Source organism: Vipera ursinii (genome assembly GCF_947247035.1).
Source record: "Vipera ursinii genome assembly, chromosome: 5".
NCBI lineage: Eukaryota > Metazoa > Chordata > Lepidosauria > Squamata > Viperidae > Vipera > Vipera ursinii.
In genome coordinates this window covers 82,745,854-82,767,628 of record NC_139518.1, presented here as the reverse complement: position 1 = coordinate 82,767,628, position 21,775 = coordinate 82,745,854, and the positions used below count along the sequence as shown (strand labels likewise).

The following is a 21,775-nucleotide window of genomic DNA, read 5'->3' as shown; positions in this document are numbered from 1 at the left end:
CGTAAATCCATCAACTATTGTAATAGAGGTAAAAGCCAGGCATGCAATATGGGCTTTTAATCATTTATATTGCATTTTCTTCTATTTTGGGTAAACCCTCAGAAGTATTTAAAACTCACTGCCTTTGCGCTTGCTGGAGTAATAAAAGGCAGGCAGAACAGCACCAATTGTTTATTCATTTATTTATTCACAACATACCGGTAATCCCATTTTCATTAAACATAATCTGATAAAAGCTAAGGGAATTACTTTTTCCTTGCTTGCTTGCCTGGATTTTATGGCCAGAGATTTTTATTCTCTAAGTATCAGCTCCTGGAAAGTAAGCAAATGCTTGGCTTAATGCCTTTAAGCAATCTGCCGAAGCTGGAAATTTTGAAAATTGCACTGTAAGAAATGGGAAATGTTTGTATGTATGTATTTATATTTTGTTTGTTTACATTTATTCAATTTGTATGACTGCTCATCTCAACTAAGTGATTCAGGGCGGCTCTCAACATATAAAAAATAATCCATAAAAAAACAAGTTAAAAACCAGTACAGTATGCAAATACACAAAAAATATCCATGATCAATTTAAAAAACACAAAATATGATCAGCAGCAGAATGATCAGCTAGGACAGGGGTCTTCAAACTTGGCAACTTTAAGACTTGTGGACTTCAACTCCCAGAGGGCTGGCTGAGGAAGGTGGGGAAACATTGCGTAAATGATAGATGCTGTTGAGGTAGTTACATAAGGTAAAGCTAAAGGTTCCCCCACACATGCGTGCTAGTCGTTTCTGACTCTAGGGACAGGTGCTCATCTCCGTTTCAAAGCTGAAGAGCCAGCGCTTGTCTGAGGACATCTCCATGGTCATGTGGCCAGCTTGATTTAGACGCCAAAGGCGCATGGAATGCTGTTACCTTCCCACCGTAGTGGTCCCTATTTTTCTACTTACATTTTTTATGTGCTTTCAAACTGCTAGGTTGGCAAAGCTGGGATGAGTAACAGGCGCTCACTCTGCTACGCGGCACTCGGGATTCGACCCGCCAAACTGCCGACTTTCTGATCGACAAGCTCAGTATCCTAACCCACTGAGCCACCGTGTCCCTATAGTTAGATAGTTAGATAGATAGATAGATAGATAGATAGATAGATAGATAGATAGATAGATAGATAGGCTGAGGAACTCTGGGAGTTGAAGTCCACAAGTCTTAAAGTTGCCAAGTTTGAAGACCCCTGAGCTAGGATCAGCTCAGTGCAGCCATTGTAAGAGTTCCCCATTGTTGTCAGACTTCCAGGCACAGTGGCACAGCCCTGTGCTGGTATTGCTTATGTATTACATTCCTAACAGTTGTGTTTACAAATGAAAGGATAAAGCTCTTTATATATTGTCTACACAAACCTGAGAGATGGAAACTAGCTCCAGCAGCTACTAGCGGTTCCTGCCACCTTAATCTGATTAGAGGGGGAAAAAAACCTTCTTGTGATATTGTTGAAGAGAAAATTGTAACTGGTACATTTTAGTACTAATTAAGTTGCCTGATTACTTATTGTACAGTGGTCGAGAATTCATGCTGGGCTATCTGGAGTCCCATCAGAACTTAGGAAAATATTCAAGTAGCTAGATTTTTTTTTCTGACTTGCCATTTATTGCATCGGAACAACTCACTTTAGGTCAGTGTTTCTCAACTTTGGTAACTTTAAAATAGATGCTGTTGAGATAGTTACATAAGGTAAAGGTAAAGGTTCCCCCGCATATGCGTGCTAGTCGTTTCCAACTCTAGGGGCCGGTGCACATCTCCGTTTCAAAGCCGAAAAGCCAGCGCTTGTCCGAGGACGTCTCCGTGGTCATGTGGCCGGCATGACTAGACGCCAAAGGCGCACGGAACGCTGTTACCTTCCCATCATAGTGTTCCCTATTTTTCTACTTGCATTTTTTACGTGCTTTCGAACTGCTAGGTTGGCAGAAGCTGGGACGAGTAACAGGCGCTCACTCTTGTTATGCAGCACTTGGGATTCGACCCGCCAAACTGCCAACCTTCTGATCGACAAGCTCAGTGTCCTAACCCACTGAGCCACCGCGTCCCTATAGTTAGATAGATAGATAGATAGATAGATAGATAGATAGATAGATAGATAGATAGATAGTTGCAACACTGGTTTTATAGGAAAGGTCCTTTGGTTTGTCATCATTATGCTGTGTTGCTAATTGTTGGGTGTTTTTATATTTTGTTATAGTTACACTCTGTCTCTAAAAATGTTTAGTTAGTTTCTCTCTTCTTTCTCTTTTATGGTGTTCACTACTGTCAGAAATGCCATCTAAATCAGACAGTGGATCATAGAGTTATCTTCTCTTTTGTTTTAATGGGCACACAGTATGATATTCCACATTTGCTAAGCATGGTGTTTCTGCTTTCAGTTTGTCATGTACAGATTAGGTATCCGGTTGCTGAGGATGGAAACAAAACAAAATGCACTTAAGGAATATGTTCTGTTGTCTTGCAAATGACATTTTAGTTTCTCATTGTTTCCTGTATTTATACCAGATCTGAGACAATTAATTACCCAGCATTTCTTATTTTCTGTTCATCTTGTTAGGCAATCAGTAGGCAAATTAAACACTTACTAATCTGTTAAATATGTTTTACCCATTGTTTATCATCAGTCACTTTGGCTCTGTTCCCACATTATGAACAACCCTCCCTATTCCTAGACATTTGGACCTTTTAAAGTATGAACTTTGCAGGGCCTCTCTATGACTTCATTTTAATCACAGATGATAGAAGGGACAGTTAATCCTTTAGAAAGTAGCTCACACAATATGGGGAAAGTAAATTAGCTGGGGTATATTTCTTTTGGCCCAAATGAAATTGCATCTGCTTGAGGCTAATTCTAATATTCTCTCGTTTAATGGGATTAACTTAATTTTTTTGAGTTTGCATGAGGTGTTTATCTCCTTTCCCTCATAACTGTTAAATATGTTGTGAGAAAAGGCCGTTCTGTAAAATGTCTATTCTCAGCCTAAGCGTGGCAGGGGAATTCTGGGAGTTGAAGTCCATGCATCTTAAAGTTGCTGAGATTGAGATTGAGTTGCTGAGCTGGATTCTAATTCTAATTGGCTGCAATTTTTGTGCATATAGAAACTCTTCTTTTCCATGGAGGAGCATTGTGTCAGGTGAGCTTTTCATTAGTCTTCCCATCAAGTGGTATAGACAAAAGACACAGCTTTTGTGTTTACCAGATATGGGGTGGTGGGGGGGAAAGGACACAATATACACAGTGTATTTGAAGGGATGGTTATGACAAATACTGGGCTGAGATACTAGTGAATGAAGTATGAAACTTTTTACCTGTTGTCCTCCACCTATATAACTGTTGTGATTCAGGGTCAGCCTGTGGGTTCGGCAGTTGGGTCGGAAGACTCAGAGGAGGAGGAGGAGGGGGGTGTTGAAGAGCTTGCTGAGGGGATTGGACAGCTTGATGAGAGCCCCCAGCCAGGCCCCTCTCATCTGGTCATGACGCAGACCCAGCTGTGTGAGCCTGACAGCGTGGATGAAGATGAACAGCTGGCCCTGTTCAAGGACGCCCGACGCAGGAGGCAGTCAATCAGGAGTAAACAGAGGAAGGCAATGGGGCTCCTCGGAAGGAGGCAGAGAGAAGCCACGCCCTGAACTGTATTTAAGGGGGAATGCGTGGGAGGGCTGGTTTGCTGAAGGCAACCGCTTGAAAAGCTCCTGTTTCTTGGTTTGTGTCTTGTTCTATTTGTTTTTGTAGCAATAAATTTGGCAGGCGTAATTCCAGCATCTTGCCTTCTTGTAAAAGGGGTTGTCCCTGCTTTTTCTGCAGGGCCGGTAGCAGGCTGGTACAGAACAATAACTAGATAGGTCTTTTCATTAATTACATTACAATCATGAGGCATGTTATTTATATCACACTTCCAATTTTGCTATTAGGATGGAACACTTCTTTTTCCCCAGAAGTCACAAATTGTGAGGGGAAAAAAAGCTTTCTTTTCTTGATTTGACTATATAGATGACAAAACTTCTCATTGTACTTCCTTACAGTTTTTGCACATCCAATTATAGCAGTAAAGAGACACTTAAAGTCTCTTTTAAGTGTCTTCCTATGTTGGCTGTCAAACAGGGTAATTGTGGACTAAATTCCCTTGGGGAAGAATTTAAATTGGGGAACTCATTAATCAAACTTTTGACAAAGTTGAATCTTCTTCTCCCCTCAGTGAAAAGCTGAACTAAATGTAACATCCTCTCATTATTAAGAATAACTGTGGGGTGGTCGGAATTCAGCAAAGACCTCTCCAGGATAAACAGTTACTCTTCCTTTTATTCTTCCGATCCCAGTCAGCTCTTCTTTTGTGCCAGATATTTATTTAAACAGCCTGAGGCATAAAAAGACCTTGGAAACAAGGGGAGCAGAAAACAAGGAAGCCTTTAATTGTCTGGTAGTGATTAGAATGTGGGAATGTCAAAAAAACATCAGTGGGAGCTTCTTCCCATGTTCTATCTACAGTAATTCTGTCATGCTAAATATTGTAGCATTTGTGCATTTCTACATCAGCATGATGTAAATGTTGAGAAATGTAGTTTATTAAATGTAGCTTTGGAAGGTACCTTAGAGTTGTGAGGGGAAACCATCTCACAATATTTTTGTATTGAAAATGCAATTAGTGTGTTTTTAATACAAGTACACTTCTTATCTGTATTCTTTTCAAAGAAAACTGAAACTCTTTAATCTTTTGAATATTTTTGCCATGAATTCTTACTTGCTGCCTGAAACTTAATCATAATTATTTGTTTTAGCCCACCCTTAGGAAAATGTATATCTGGGGTAAATAAGTGAGGCACTTTGCCGACACAGAGATTGATGCAGCAGTAAAACCTCTTCACCATTATTTAATTAGTGAATATTAAATTTTGTGCATTTCTTGATGTGCAGGAAATGCAAGGTGTTATTTTAACATTAAACCTTTTGTCTAAATTGGACCTGATTAGAAGTAATGGATGAGGGATAATGGATTTTCAGAACAGATAATGCCATTGGTGTGATACCCAGTAATAGTAATACTGTAGTTTTTTATTCCAACATTTGAAGATTCTTGATATATGGCTTACTAAATATCTGCTAGCCAGATGAAGACTTTTAACTAAGGAATCACAAGTAGAATAACTTTTCTTATGATCCTAGTCCTTGATTAAGCTATTCTACTTTTCGTCTTAACAGCATGCTCATGAGCATTTTAGGAGAATGAATGGATGTTGATAACCTGGAATTTTGCATCCATTGATTTTTAACAGTATTTCACTGTGAAATTGCAATTAGAATTAAAAGAGATTTCTCTGTTTTTTTTATAAATCCCTCTTAAGAAGTTTAAAAGTGTGGAATGCAAAGCATGGCAGAAAACAGTGTTTTTTTGAATTTGGTAACTTTCAGATGTGTGGGCTTCAACTCCTAGAATTCATGATTCTGGGAGTTGAAGCCCACACATCTTAAAATTGCCAAGTTGCCTTATAAGATAGTAATAATTTTATTTTGCAAAATCTTTTTCCTATTAAATCCTCGTCTTTTAAGAAGAAATCATAGAGCACTTCCTTGTTACCTCACTTGGTCCTGGGGCTCTTCAAATTGGGCACCTCTTCTTAAAGATTAAGAAGATTATTTACGGGAGTACCTTTCGCCGGCATTAACTTCCCATCGCCCTGTGCGATCCCACAGAGAGGGCTTCCTCAGAGTTCCGTCGGCCAGGGAATGTCGACTGGCGGCCCCCAGGGGGAGAGCATTCTCTGTGGGCGCGCCTGCCCTCTGGAACCGGCTTCCTGTTGAGCTCCGGATGGCTCCCGACCTTCGCTCTTTTTGCCGCGACCTGAAGACTTGGTTATTTGAACTTGCCGGCCTGGACTGAGGGATTGGGGTTTTAGATTTAAAATTTAAAATTTTAGAACGTGTTTTATTGTTTAGGGCTACTTGGTTTAATTTATTTTAATTTTTATATATTATGTGTTGTATATAGTGTTTTAATTGCCCTGTACACCGCCCCGAGTCCTTCAGGAGAGGGGTGGTATATAAATCCAAATAATAAATAAATAAATAATAAATAAAGCATTGAGGCAGTTGCATCTTCCAGGAAGCTCAGCAAAGTTAGTCCAAATTGTTTCTCTTCTTCGTATGTATCTCTCTGAACCTCTGGGACTTTCTCCCTAAGTGTACAGACAAAGCTACCTTTGGGGCTGATGGCGAAGCCAAGCAGCTGGACATATAAATGCATGTGAAGATTTAACTGAGAAAGTTGGTGAGATAGCTATATCAAGCTTGCCAGAAAAACGTGCCAGAAATCCCAGTTCCCTCACCTCTTGATTTGAGCCAAGGCGCTTTGAATGCTGATAACTTACAGCAAAAGGACCCCAACCTTTTGGGCACCAGGGACTGGTTAAATGGAGAGAGGTTTTTCTGTGGACCAGAGGAGGCGTGGTTTTGGGTGCTACCTGCATCATGTGGATGGGGCTTTCCTTGTTTGAGCAGACCGGTTGCTGGCATGCCGTGGCCTGGTACTGGTCCACGGACCAGGGCTTGGTGATCCCTGACTTACAGGATTCAATAGTGAGATTACTTTTCCCTTCCCACAGTAAAGATGCAATGATTTTCAAAGGAACACTCATCTCTTTCACTTCTAAGTCAGCTTTTCCTTTCATCGCAAACTTCACTTTGTGACCTATGTAACTCTGTCTTTCCAATTATCTGCACGACAAAGGGCATAAGTCAGTAATGGCGAACCTTTTAGAGACCGAGTGCCCAAACCGCAACCCAAAACCCACTTATTTATCGCAAAGTGCCAGGGCAGCATCAGCATTGTGGTGCCCTCAGGGGAGGCGTGGGGTGTGGCCCACTAGGTGGGCATGGCCAGGCTGGGTGTGGCCAACTTGATGTTGCTCATGGGTGGGTTGCCTGTGGGGGCTGGGCAGAGATCCAGGGGTCTCTGGTGGGTGGGGTGGTGGGCAGGAGTCTCGTCCTGCAGGGTGAGGCCAGCCCCTCAAGCAATGGAAGACAGTTATCATGTTTCCCCCCCTCTCAATTCTTCTCTTTAATAGGCTAGACATATGTATTTTCCTCAACTGTTCATCATACGATTTAGCCTTCATACTCTATCATCTTTGTTGCTCTTCTCTGTACCCTTTCTAGGATCTATTGACTTCCTCTAATACAGATCTGAAGTTCTAAACCAGGGGTGTCAAACTCAATTTCATTGAGGGCCGCATCAGCATTGCGGTTGCCCTCAGGGGGCCGGGTGGGTATGGCCAGGGTGGGCGTGGCCTACTGGGTGGGCATGGCTAGAGTGCGTATGGCCTACGGGGTGGGCATGACCAGCTCTACCTCATTCGCATCAAGGGTGCCTATGGGGGCCTGGGCAGGAGTGGGACAGATCTGGGGGTCTCTGGCAGAAGGAGGGTCTCTGGGCCAGGGCCAAGGCAGTGGGGGCCGTTCCCTCACTGTTTCCAGGATGGCTTCGTGGGCCACATGAAACCACTTCGCGGGCCGGATCCGGCCCCCAGGCCTTGTGTTTGACATGTCTGCTGTAGGGCAAGGCAAGGCAAGGCAAGGCAGGGGTGGCTGAGCGCACATCTACTCGAGCTTGGTAGCCGGTTGCTTCGCCTCCTTTGTGGTGGGTGGGGCTGCTGCTCCGGGCACTGGCGGTAGCCTAATGGGCCTGTGCAAGCTGTTGGTGGCAGCGGCAGGCATGCCCACAGAGAGGGCTCTGAGTGCCGCCTCTGGCACGTGTGCCATAGGTTCGCCATCGCCGGCATAAGTGTTTCCTGGAGAGGGCCAATAGCCAAAGATTATTTTTTTTAACTTTTTCTTTAAACTCCGGCTGAATTCAAAGCAGATGCAACCACAAGCAACCAGTTAATCTGCTCCACAGTATGGAAACAGGAGGAAAGGGGTTCATTTAGCAATGCTGCTACTGCTCAGCAGCTGATCTTTGTTTGCTGAGTTCATAAATTGTTATAAACCCTGGGATATTTACAGTAAGCCTTTTTAAAAAAATATGCCACCATTGATTGGATTTGCCAAAATCATAAATTATAGCTTACAAAGTCATAAAATAGAGTTCAGAAAATATATCAAGCTATAGTAAAACAAAGCACATCACAACCATGTTGTGTGAAATAGACAGCTTTCTATGGTTTACTTCTTGAAAGAAGGGAGTGAAGATTTAGATTTATGAAAGTGGAGATTCGTTCTCTGAGCTTGTGGGTGGGTTTCCGAGTGTTTTGTTACCAGGCTAGGTGGAGTTCGTTACCAAACTTCAGTGGAGTTTAGGGGATGTCAGTGTCAATGTTGTTCTATTTAAAAGGGCTTCAGGTGTGGTTAGTAGATCTTTTGATTTAGATTTATACTCTGCTTCTAAAGAAGTGATTATTGCAATGGTGGGATTCAGCCGGTTCGCACCACTTTGGCAGAACCGGTAGCTAATTTTTTGTTGCCTGGGCCCAGAATGGACTTCTGGAAGCGGCATCCACACAGAGAACCAGTTGTTCCCATATTTGGATCCCACCATTGTAGAACGCTGAGCTTGTCGATCAGAAGATATCGGCAGTTTGGCGGGTTGAATCCCAAGTGCCGCGTAGCAGAGTGAGCGGCTGTTACTCGTCCCAGCTTCTGCCAACCTAGCAGTTCGAAAGCATGTAAAAATGCAAGTAGAAAAATAGGGACCACTATGGTGGGAAGGTAACAGCGTTCCATGCGCCTTTGGCGTCTAGTCATGCCGGCCACATGACTACGGAGACGTCCTCGGACAAGCGCTGGCTCTTCGGCTTTTGAAACGGAGATGAGCACCGGCCCCTAGAGTCGGAAATGACTAGCACGCGTGTGCGGGGGAACCTTTACCTTTACCTTTAGATACTACTAGCTTCTTATTTGGAATTGCACAGCTACTTGACATTCCAGTGCACAGAATATAGAAGATAAAATAACAGAGTTGGAAGGGATCTTGGAGCTCATCTAATCCAAACCCCTGTATGAGCAGGAGAACCTATACCATCTCAGACAAGTGACCGTCTAGCTTCTTCTTAAAAACTTCCAGTGATGGGGCGCCCACGATTTCTGGAGGCAAGCTGTTCCACTGGTTAATTGTCCTCACTGTCAGGAAGTTTCTCCTTAATTCCAAGTTGCTTCTCTCTTTGATCAGTTTCCAACCATGGTTTCTTGTCCTGCCCTCTGGTGCTTTGGTGAATAAAGTGACCCCCTCTTCTTTGTGGCAGCCCCTCAAATACTGGAATACTGCTATCATGTCACCCCTATTTCTTCTTTTCTTTAGACTAGTCAAACCCAAGTCCTGCAGCCGTTCTTTGTATGTTTTGGTCTCCAGGCCTTTTGATCATCTTAGTTTCTCTTCTCTGATTTTTTTCCAAACTTTCAACAACTTTTTTGTGATATGGTGACCAAAATTGGCTGCAGTATTCCCAGGGTGGTCTTACTAGGGTTTTATAAAGTGGTACTAATACTTCACATGATCTTGATTCCATGCCTCTCTTTATACAACCCAGGATTGTATTAGCTTTTTTGGCTGCTGCTGCACAATGCTGGCTCATGATTAAGTGATCGTCCACTAGGACTCCAAGGTCCCTCTGTTAGACAGGTCCCAGTGTTCAAGTCCGTTGAGATCCATTTAGATCTGGAGCCTATCTTCTGGGCTTTTCTATCTTCTGGGCCTATCTTCTGCAGTTGATACAGAAATGGCAATTAGGCATTCTGCTTGTTTTTCCATATAGATTTCCTAGTTCAGGAAATATGGACTGTTTTTGCATTTTTGGATTTCCAGAAATTACATTTGCAATTCACTAAAAATGGTTGTTGCATCTTCATGCTTTAGTTAAGTGAAGACAAGGAATAGAAATTAGAGTTCTTGGTAACTCCTTTGCAACTTTGGAATATCTTGGAAAACCTTGATTTTGACAGCAGTAGTGTAAGAAATTAATTTTATTTGTTTATTTATTTATTTATTAAACCTATCTCCTGCCCATCTCTATCCTAATGTTTCTGGAACAATTTTATGGTAAGGTCCCATGTTAATTCTTTATACTGCACCCTGAAAATGTAGGATATTTAAGTTAGTATGCTTATTTGAGGGTTACTGGACTTGCCTTTGCTTGTAAAATCAAATTCATGTCTGATTCTATTAGTTACGTTCTGCACACAGAGGGAAGAGAAATTTGTGCACTGAGCTAAAGGATGGCATATTTGTGCACCAAGAAAAAATATGTATATGTTGCGCAAGTTGTCACACCAGCCTCTGTATTCGTGAAATTCTCATTGCCTATTACCAAATCTTATTCAGGAAAGCAAACACCAGCGTCTATTTTCTCAGAGCGAAGGTAATTTGCTTATGACATTGCTTTAGGAAAATTGGTGTTATCTCTGTTCTGCCCCTTTTCAAGTACTGAAGTGAGGGCTCTTGGATGAAAGATTAAAATAAAGAATGGTTGGAAGGAAAAGAATTTTTTCTTATCCTTTCTCCAGCTTCAGATATTATTTTGGTGCATGTAGGACCTAACAAGTGACTGAGCTAGAAATAGACAAGGTGTCAAAACCCATTCCTATTTCATTTCATTTCATTTCTATTTCATTCCATCTTTTCCTGGGTTTTGCCATACTTCCAAGGGGTAGGGGGGATGTGCCTGCAGGGCTATTGCTTTCACTTCCTCCTTTCACTACAATGTCATCCTTTATTTTGTTTATTGGGTCCGTATCCTGTTTCCTGCATTATCTCTCTCTCTGAATTCTATCTTTTAAACTGTAAGTTAAGAACAAAGGAGGAAATAAGGAATGTAATCTCAGTGCCTGGTTTATGTCTACGCTCTCAGAGAAAGGTGTGAAGAAGCCGCTGACCCTCGCTGTGTGAGCTGGAGACAGGCCGATGTTATCTCCCCGGTTCCCACAACAGACTTAACACTTGGGGATTGGCTATCCCACATCGGGTGGTTGATCTATGGGGTGGGGACACTATAATCTACTGCGTTGCATGGGAAAATCTCAGATCCTGTCTATTATGCCTGCTATCACCTACTCTTAATAAAAGTTCCTGCTTGGAATAAATTGTTTCCAAGAGTTCTGCTTTCTTAAGATGTGGGCTTGAAGTGGGTCCTGACACAAGGATAACGTCTCCTTCAGATTGAATGTGATTCCTGATGACATCATGGACACAGCTATGTATTTGATTTGGCAGCAAAATGGAAGTGGTTTACCATTGCCTTTTTCCAGACTGCAGGCTTTAACCAGGTCCACCCTGCTGAGATTTTCAAGATCAGCCATGGTGGGTTAGATGATGCTACAAAGGTTTCTCATAGACATAACCCATGTAGTTTTCCCCATAACGTGACTAAGAAACATCCTGTTTGTTACTGTTTAAGACAATATGAAGAACTCATGGTCTAGCAAGGTTTCTGGCAGAAAAGTCTGAGATGCAGATGTGTTGAGTTATGAACTTTTTCCCTTTTGCTGGATAAGTTCCATTCACATTTTGGCCATTTCATTTGTAAAAATCTTGCAGGAAGTTCATGGCTAATGAACTCCCCATAGGAAATTCTGATGTACTAAGTTCATTTTGGTGATATGTCACCTGGTATTTCTCCCCTTATTTGTACATTTTGTTTAAGAAACGCTGATCTGTTTATTGTAAAGAGAAAAGGTTTCCTTAGCACCTGAGAAAATAGGAGAGAAGAAATGTTAGTAGTCTCCAATAACATTTTGAAAAACAAATATATTTATACAAGAGGTGTTGTGCTTTGAATGTTTTGTGTAAACTGTTGCTATGTCACTAGATGTTTCTGTAGGTGAAAGAAGAAGAAAAGGCTGTTTGTTCAGTCAATGACCTGCCAAATTAAAAAAAAATACACACCAAAGCAAAGTTAAATAAATGTGATTAAAATACCAGCATAACAAAGATAAAGTAACAGATAAAAATGTAATGTACCTATTATAAAGGTACACTGATTGCCTAGGCAAGTATAAATCTAAAGTATCACAATCTATGAAGTAAACCAGCTAAAATGAGATAGCTGGCAAGTATTAAACGTGAAATGATAAATAAATCAGAAGCGATTCTTTCTGTGAGCAGTTATGCTTTATTTTCATCATGGCAATATAGAATTTGGCAACTGAACAAGCGATAAAGGATTTGGAATCTTTCAGAAGATATTTCACGGAGAAATTGTACGCCCTTCCTGAAAATTTACATTTTAGGGGCAGAATATGAGCAGACCTGATATCCCTGTAAAATTTGCCGTGTAATATTACATGCGAAATAGTTTCAGTCTCCTCTGTAGATGACAGCAAACAGCGCTCTGTCCCTCAGGAAAACAAAATAAGTTAATGTGGTTTGAAGAACTAAGAAGAGATTGGACAACCATTTGTCTGAAATGATGTAGGGTTTCCTTCTTGAGGAGGGGGTTGGACTAGAACAGGGGTCCCCAACCCGCGGGATGTGAAAACAGGCCGCCGCCACACCACAAATTGCAAAAACGGGATGCTGCCGCACTGCGGGGCATGAAAACAGGACGCCGCCATGCCTCAGGGTGTGAAAACAGGGCGCTGCACCACGGAAGAACGGGGCAGGGCTAGTGAGTATGACGTGGGCGCTAGGCCCACCCTGTTTACGTTGCGCGCATGTAAAATTCTTCCCTCTCCCTTTCCGTCCAGTCCGCCAACTGAGAAAGGTTGGTGACCTCTGGACTAGAAGACCTCCAAGGTCCCTTCCAACTTTGCTATTCTGTTATTCTGTTCTGTTTACAGGCTCACAGAATGCATAAGGCACAAGGTCTTTTGGTAATGCAATTTATTTTGCTTTGAGATAGTTTTCCTTTCTTCAGAGAAGTCTTCCTCTGCTCCAGATTTGGGCGGAATGGGCATGTTCCAGGTCCAATCAATGAAAAAGTGCTTCTTGATGGGATCTTAGAAGGTACCTTCTCTGTCATGGCACCAGTCTTCTTGAATAACCTTCCATTAGTGATATGCATGACTACAACCCTGATGGCTGTGAAGACCTACTTATTCCCCTGGACACTGGAGTCAGGTTGTGAATGGATCCCTAATGTGGCCGAAGATGTATCTGTCTTTGGACAGATTTCTGAGGTCATTTGATTTGCCAGTTTTTATGCTAGTGCAGGGATAGGCAACCTTGGCTCTTTTATGACTCATGGACTTCAACTCCCATTTTATAAATTGTCCTGCGACTGTTTTGCAGGATTGTAGCAAATTAATGGCAGAAAGTGAAGAGGAACTAAAGAGCCTCTTGTTGCGGGTGAAGAAGGAGAGTGCAAAACTTGGGTTGAAACTAAACATTAAGAAAACCAAGATCATGGCATCCGGCCCTCTCAATTCCTGGCAAATAGATGGGGAAGAAATGGAGGTAGTGACATATTTTATTTTCCTGGGCTCCAAGATCACTGCAGATGGGGACTGTAGCCAAGAAATTAAAAGAAGCTTGCTCCTCGGGAGGAAAGCCATGGCAAATCTAGACAGCACACTAAAAAGCAGAGACATCACCCTGTCAACAAAAGTGCGTATAGTCAAGGCTATGGTCTTCCCAGTTGCAATGTATGGCTGTGAAAGTTGGACCATAAGAAAGGCTGAGCGCCAAAGAATTGAAGCCTTTGAACCATGGTGCTGGAGAAGACTCCTGCGAGTCTCTTGGACTGCAAGGTGATCAAACCGGTCAGTCCTAGAGGAGATCAACCCTGACTGCTCTTTAGAAGGCCAGATCCTGAAGCTAAAACTCAAATACTTTGGCCACCTAATGAGAAGGAAGGACTCACTGGAGAAGAGCCTAATGCTGGGAAAGATTGAGGGCACTAGAAGAAGGGGACGACAGAGAATGAGGTGGCTGGATGCAGTCACTGAAGCAGTAGGCGTGAGCTTCAATGGACTCCAGAAGATGGCAGAGGACAGGAAGGCCTGGAGGAACGTTGCCCATAGGGTCGCGATGGGTCGGACATGACTTCGCAACTAACAACAACAACAGCAAATTAATTAAGATAGAGGGGCTTGTGCTAGTATTTCAAAGCTACTTTTACAGATTTACTGGACAAACTGTGATCTCTTAAGCCACTCTTTTCAGAGGTATTTCCGTACCAGGCTCACCTGTGTCTTTAGTAATGACAGAGCTTCTAATATCCTGCCTTCAGTGGAGAAGTTGAGACACATTCAGAGATGTATCTGTCTTGGAAGTAGCCCATGTTCAACCGTAGGCACAGTCAATTAAAGGAAATGTATTATGACATAAATTGTTTTACGATAATTTTGTGTCATAAAATGTTTTATAAATTTGCCAGATTTCAATTCCGCAGGAGTCATGGGTCCTAGATTTGGATGCATTCTGTAAATTAGTCCATTTGAAGTACCTTGGTTCAAAACATTTTGTGCCATGGTACACTGTTTCACCCAGTTAAAGGTTACAGGAATCAGTTTTGGTGTTCATAGACGATTATTTTATACACCTGTTCAGGAAAGCCATCAATCTTGCCCAGACTAATTTCCTTTCAGCATCTTTATAGTTTGGCATCATGGGAGTTGTAGTTTAACACATCTAAAGGAAGCCTGGTGGGGGAAGGCAGGGCTATGCCATCTTCATAATTCATAATTAATAAGCCAAATGCAGGAATTTCTCCTGGATTCATGTGTTGATGTGATTTTGCACATTGTTCTTTAGCTGGCAGATGTTCAAATGTTCTCCTGAATAGTACCATAAAGCACTTGTTAATATCTTCCCATAGAATTAGTTTTCCATGAAAGAAGGACAAATATATTGGAATTTAAGACCATCACCAGTTCCTGAATAGCATTGTGCATCTCTAGCTTTGTATATCTGTATGCCTTTGAATCCATGTTGATTCCTGGCGACTGCCTGAATAGGTCCTTGCAGTTTTCTTGCTGATGTTTTTGGAAATGGTTTGCCATTGCCTCTTTCTTAGGGCTGAGAGAGAATGACTGGACCAAGGTCACCCAACTGGCTCTTTGCTTAAGGACTAGAGTTCACACAGTCTCCTGGTTTTTAACCTGGCGCTGGAACTGATATTGACAGTAATAACCACAGGGTTAATGTGTGGTCAAATGAGGTGAGGGGATCTTTCACGTCCAAAGGATTTTGCATAAATAACTGTAATTTGTGGGTTTCTTACATGTTTTCTTTTGCTTTAGGTAAATGAAATTTACCATGATGAATCCCTGGGAGTCCACATAAATATTGTCCTTGTTAGAATGATCATGGTGGGATACAGACAGGTAAAATACACACAATGTCACCCTTGCTCACCTATTTAATTTAAATGTTTGCTTATGATTTAGAGCAGGGGTGTCAAACTCAATTTCATTGAGGGCCGCATCAGCATTGCGGTTGCCCTCAGGGGGCCGGGTGGGTGTGGCCTACTGGGTGGGCATGGCTAGAGTGCGTATGGCTTACTGGGTGGGTGTGGCCAGCTCTACATGGTTCGCATCAAGGGTGCCTATGGGGGCCTGGGCAGGAGTGGGACAGATCTGAGGGTCTCTGGCAGGAGGAGGGTCTCTTGGCCAGGGCCAAGGCAGTGGGGGCTGTTCCCTCACTGTTTCCAGGATGGCTTCGCGGGCCACATGAAACCACTTCACGGGCTGGATCCGGCCCCGGGGCCTTGTGTTTGACATGTCTGATTTAGAGAGAAGTAGAGGTTTTTAAAGAGGTTTACAGTGTTCTCCCGTTTTCTTCCTCTGGTAACAGCTGTTTTTAAGGTGATGTAATACAAACATTTCTGCTGCCATAAATAAATGGGATTTGACCATCATCCTCTTAAATGAAAGGATGCCCAAAAATAAGAAAAAAGGGGAGAGTCAAAGAACTCATACAAAGGACACAGCCTTAATGGGCTGCATGTCATCATTGGATACTTGAGATGGAATTAGTTTTCCAAATGCTGCCCAGAGTTTTGTTTCATTTTTTAAAGGACGCTCTTGCTTGAATGCAGAATGCATATTGGGAAAAGAGTGAGCAAACAAAAGACTCTTAATGTAGATGAAAGATCAAACATCTGTTCTTGGCCACTAAAGGACTTGATGGTAGCCAAAAGCTTCTTTTTGATCTGATGTATAGACCAGCTTTAGTGTTTTTTTAATTTACCTATTAGGTTTACTACCATCTTCAATTCCCAAGATTCTTGGTGGTTATAAAACATAGGATATAAAATGTGATATAAAATGAAAACAACGTATTTCTAGGAGCATAAAATCCAAAGGCTGTGATTTATTCATCCCTTCTAGATGGGATGTTCGCCGGGAGGTGGTTAAATAAATCAAGCTGGGCCACAAACATGCAGTCCACCATTTGATTGCCATTTCTGGCTGCCATTTTTATTTTTGTTGAAACCCCACCCCCACCCCCCACTGTGGATACTCCTGCTCCAAGCTTTGTGCATAACCACAGGCCTTCTGCTACAGCTGTATTTTCAGATGTTTCCAAAAAGCCAAAACCTGGTCTGGCATCATTTTAAGTTGGAAGCTATTCTTAAATGTAGATGATGTGACAGGGAAGTGGAGATGGGGGGCATCCAGTATCTGAGGGGCTGCCACAAAGCAGGTGGGGTCAGGTTGTTCACCAGAACACCAGAGGGAAGAAGGAGAAACAATGGCTGAAAACTAATCAAAGAGAGAAGCAACCTGGAATTAAGGAGAAACTTCCTGACAGTGAGGACAATCAACCAGTGGAACAGCTTACCCCCAGAAATTGTGAGCACTCCCTCACTGGAAGTTTTAAGAAAGAGACTGTCTGAGATGGTATAGGTCCTCCTGCTTGAGCAAGGGGCTAGACTAGAAGACCTCCAAAGTCCCTTCCATATTCTATTCTATTCTATTCTATTCTATTCTATTCTATTCTATTCTATTCTATTCTATTCTATTCTATTCTATTCTATTCTATCCTATCCTATCCTATCCTATCCTATCCTATCCTATCCTATCCTATCCTATCCTATCCTATCCTATCCTATCCTATCCTATTCTATTCTATTCTATTCTATTCTATTCTATTCTATTCTATTCTATTCTATTCTATTCTATGACAAATTAGGTGGCTTGACTTTGGTTGGAGAAGACAGCCCTGGAGATGCTTCAGGGTCAAGCCGTGCAGAGATGTTGATTTCACCTTGTCTTCTCTTTCTCCTTTCAGTCCATCACTTTAATAGAGCGAGGGAACCCTTCTCGAAGCTTGGAGCAGGTGTGTCGCTGGGCTCATTCCCAACAGCGTTCAGATCCTGCACATGCTGAATATCATGATCACGCTGTATTCCTCACCAGGCAAGATTTTGGTCCTGCAGGTATGCAAGGTAGTGTATTTACCTCAATCAGATACATGCAGTTTGGTGGACACCACCGAAAAGGCCCTTTTATTGACCACGGCCTTTGTAGTAGTGAGTACATAAAAGTTTTAAACCCAAAGTTGTGACTACTTGCATTCATTCACGTTGCTTTCTGAACAACAACATGGAACTGGCTCACTATTGCCCTCTTTAAGGAGTTTTCAAAATCTTATGTTCCGGTCTGACCCACAACTCTGCTACTTCTTGGCGGTCTCCCATTCAAATTCTAAAAATTTTGCAAAAGACAGTTACATTTGTTAAAGCAACAGTGAATTTTGCCTTCTTAGTTGTTTATACAACTGTGGATTCTTAAGTAAAAAAAGGGGGAAATCACCTGTTTATACTTGCACCACTTGTGATAAAAAAGAACCTACCAATCCTGTGCTGTTGCTTCTGTATATTTATTTATTTATTTATTTATTTATTTATTTATTTATTTATTTATTTATTCAATTATTTATTTATTTAAGATAATTTATATAACCGCTGTCAACATCAAGAATCCAAATAAAACTCCAGGTTCATTCTGTCTCCGAAAATCTTACTGTTTATTGAATACACTGCATGCTTATGTTGAAGCAAAACTTTATTCTGAGGTTCCAACATTAATTCATAGACTTAAACAGTATTTTTTCCACCCAAACCCCCACCATTTTATGTAATCCATATAAACAAGTTCACTTTGTTATGGGAATCGTCTGCTTCAAATCCACACCTATTCTGGTGTCCTTGAAAAGGCTTCAGGCTCTCATGGTTTTCAGCTGAATCGTATAAGTTTAGTTTCTCCATCTAACCCACTTGAAAGTAACATCTCTCCTCCTTAATCTAAAGGCAAGTTGAAACTCAGAGGGACTTAGCTGCCAAAGTTTCATCCTTGACAGCCACCTACTCACAGCGATTATAATATAATAATAAAATCACTCCCCCCCACCCAGTAACAACACACATTCATTTCCTCCTCCTTTAGGACTACTCTGATTTCCCAGACGGATAGTTAAAAAACAAGTTTTATAGAACCATAGAATTACAAAGTTTGAAGAGGATAGAAAAAACATCTAGTCCAACTGCCCGCAGTGTGCAAGAGATTTATAGAAAGTTGATATTGGAGTCAGTGTGGTTTGATTAATCATAGATTATGCCAGACTGAGTTCAATAATTCCAAATAAAAAGCTAAAGTTGCCTTCCTAACAGATTATAATAATGCGTAAGAGCAGGGGATGAAATCCAATGCAAGCAAACTTGAGTTCCATTCACTGACTTCCTAATGCATGTAGTAGTATCACCAAGTGCTTATATCGCCATTATTTGGATTGAAGCACTTGCGCTTTTCAGATTCCTATTTAGCTGATTCTTTTCTATAGACCAAGAAAGCTCCTTTTTTAAGCCAAGGGGACCTTTGTTCTAGTTAAAAAGGTAAAGGTTCCCCCACACATGCGTGCTAGTCGTTTCCAACTCTAGGGGCCGGTGCTCATCTCCGTTTCAAAGCCGAAGAGCCAGCGCTTGTCCGAGGACGTCTCTGTGTTCATGTGGCTGGCATGACTAGACGCCAAAGGCGCACGGAACGCTGTTACCTTCCCACCGTAGTGGTCCCTATTTTTCTACTTGCATTTTTACGTGCTTTCGAACTGCTAGGTGGGCAGAAGCTGGGACTCTGTTACGCGGCACTCGGGATTCGACCCGCCAAACTGCCGACCTTCTGATCGACAAGCTCAGCGTCCTAACCCACTGAGCCACTGCGTCCCTTTTGTTCTAGTTATCTACATTGAAATTGTTCTAAGATAGTGGGATGGAATAGAAAGTTCTACCTTGTCTCCCTTTTTATCCTTGAGGAAGATGAAGATACTTCTTCCAGTTGTCAATCACAATTGGTGAAGCTTCTTGGATGAGAAGAGAAATTTCTTCTTCTTCTTCTTCTTCTTCTTCTTCTTCTTCTTCTTCTTCTTCTTCTTCTTCTTCTTCTTCTTCTTCTTCTTCTTCTTCTCCTCCTCCTCCTCCTCCTCCTCCTCCTCCTCCTCCTCCTCCTCCTCCTCCTCCTCCTCCTCCTCCTCCTCCTCCTCCCCTTTGAGACAACTGTGACCTGGATCTCCACAGACAAGATTCTACCTTCTTTTTCTGCATTTGCAATTGTATGTTTAATGGTTTTATTTGGAAAAAGGTTGTTTGACAGAGGAAAGGAAACCTGAACTAAAAAAAAGTGCATTCAGGCTTGGGTAATGTCTTTGACATAAGCAAAAGAGGTGAGGCATTTGAAAAGAATCCCAGGCATTTGTTTTGTTGTTGTCTTTTCAGTTCCCCGAAAACAAGATATTCTTTGCACATTAAATTTCTCTTTCTTCTTCCCAAAGCACTTTAGATTAAGCACTTTAATGGGCATCGCATAACACGTTACCAATTCGTTGCCCTTTAAAAAAGAAGAGATGCTTCTATTTTATGTTCACGTCTTCACTCTTTGGATTTCCCCAGTGGATTTCATTAAAAGAAACTGTCACTGGAGAAATTGTGCTTTCCATAAGGTGGTTAAAGGGTCTAAGGACAACTCGCCGTGGTCAGCTGGGGGTGGCCAACTGGGGGTAGCCACCTCGCCATCGCCAAATCACCTGTGCCAACTCAGTCTCCAGGTCATTGCAGGACAACTCAGCATGGTGCAATTTGCTGCAGGACAACTTGCTGCAGGCACCTGGGTGGAGAGCTGGGGGGCACGTGGGCGGCTGAGCTCCGTAGCCTTTCCCAGTGGCCATATGGGTTGGGAATTCTGGGAGTAACAATTCCAATAGGATTGGAGTTGCTGGTTTGGAAACAGGTATTCTAAAATGCATAGTGATGATCCACCCCCCTGAAGCTTTGCACCGGCACGCCACAGGGCTGTGTGCTTAGCCCCTACCTGTACTCTTTATACACTTATGATTGTGTATCATCTGACCCATCCACTGCGATAATCAAGTTCGCAGATGATACAACTGTGGTGGGTCTTATTACAGGTGGGGATGAGACAGCATATAGGGCGGAGGTACAAAAACTATCCATATGGTGTAGTAACAACAACTTGCACCTAAACATCGGCAAGACGAAAGAGATGGTGTTAGACTTCCGGAGAAAAAAGGAGGAACCTGCCCCACTTTACACCGGAGAGAACTGTGTAGAGAGAGTTTCCTCCTTTAAATTTCTGGGAGTCTACCTCTGTGAAGATCTGACCTGGAAAGTTTAACACAACTCAGGTGTTTGAAACCATATAGCCTCTTGCGAGATGAGAAGATTGTTCAAACTTGGTTTCAATATACTCAGCTACGGGCCAGGTGGAAAGAAGATCAGAAAAATGGTTTTACAATGACTGATGAAAATTTGATAAAGCAAATTAGAAATCAGGGTCCAGCACATATTAAACGGATATATCTTGCATTGATAGAAATTGACTCAGAAACAGAACTTGTTAAAGATTGTATGATAAAATGGGCCCAAAACATTTAAGAAGTTATTACAATGGACACGTGGGAAAAGATTTGGGTGAGGAACGTAAAATTTACACAAGCTCAAAATTTAAGAGAGAACTTTTATAAAATGTTTTATAGATGGCATCTAGATCCTAAAAAACTTGCAAGTATGTATCCGAATTATCAGCCTAAATGCTGGAGGTGTGGCGATGAAGATGCAACATATTTTCACATATGGTGGACCTGTAAAAAGGTTAAGAGGCTTCACTTTCTTAGGGTCTTGCGGAAGAACAGGGTAGAACAACAGCTAATGACCCTCTTTTACCGGTCTACTATAGAGAGCGTCCGCTCGTATGGTATTGTGGTTTGGTATGGTGGTCTGACAGCTACGGATAGGAAAGTATTACAGAGGGTAGTGAGCACAGCACAAGACATTGTGGGCTGTCCCCTGACACCACTGGATGACATCGCCAGGGCTCGTTGCCTTGGAAGAGTGAGGAAAATTCTCAGGGATGACTCACACCCTGGACGGTATCTCTTTACTCTCCTACCATCCGTTAGGAGATATAGGAATATAGCCAGCCGTACCAACAGGCTGAAAAATAGCTTTTATCCGTGGGCTGTTAGGCTTTTAAATGGGACATAATCTTATGCAGAATTGACTTGGGAGGCCGGTGTGTGGTGTAGTTGGTCCACATAGTGTGGTGGGATGGAGGGTTTGTTGTCACTGTGTGTTGGGGGGAGAGAGCACGGGGGGAGGCTCAGCTAATCTCAATGTACACATGTTGTACTTTGACAATAAAGGTTTATTATTATTATTAAAGGTTAGGGTTAGGGTGATGAGTGGGGTTTGCTCTCTGTTCAAACAGTAAATAACAGCCGAATGAAGGAACTGCCCAAAAGAAAAACAATGCTCCCACCAGCACTGAGAGGGCAAGTCCCTTGTATATGAACATAGTGCAAAGTCCAGCCCCTTCCA

The 21,775-nt window shown here is 42.2% G+C and overlaps 1 protein-coding gene across 1 annotated transcript in view; it reads left to right on the top strand.

The window, feature by feature from the left end:
* Positions 1-21,775, top strand: part of ADAMTS14 (ADAM metallopeptidase with thrombospondin type 1 motif 14) — a gene marked incomplete at its 3' end in the record, with an annotated part of 81,131 nt that overhangs the window by 18,730 nt on the left and 40,626 nt on the right. The window contains exons 5-6 of the mRNA XM_083364902.1: positions 15,186-15,269; positions 17,179-17,335. Of these exons, the coding sequence (XP_083221028.1) occupies positions 15,186-15,269; positions 17,179-17,335 (241 nt within the window). The remainder of the gene's footprint in view (positions 1-15,185; positions 15,270-17,178; positions 17,336-21,775) is intronic.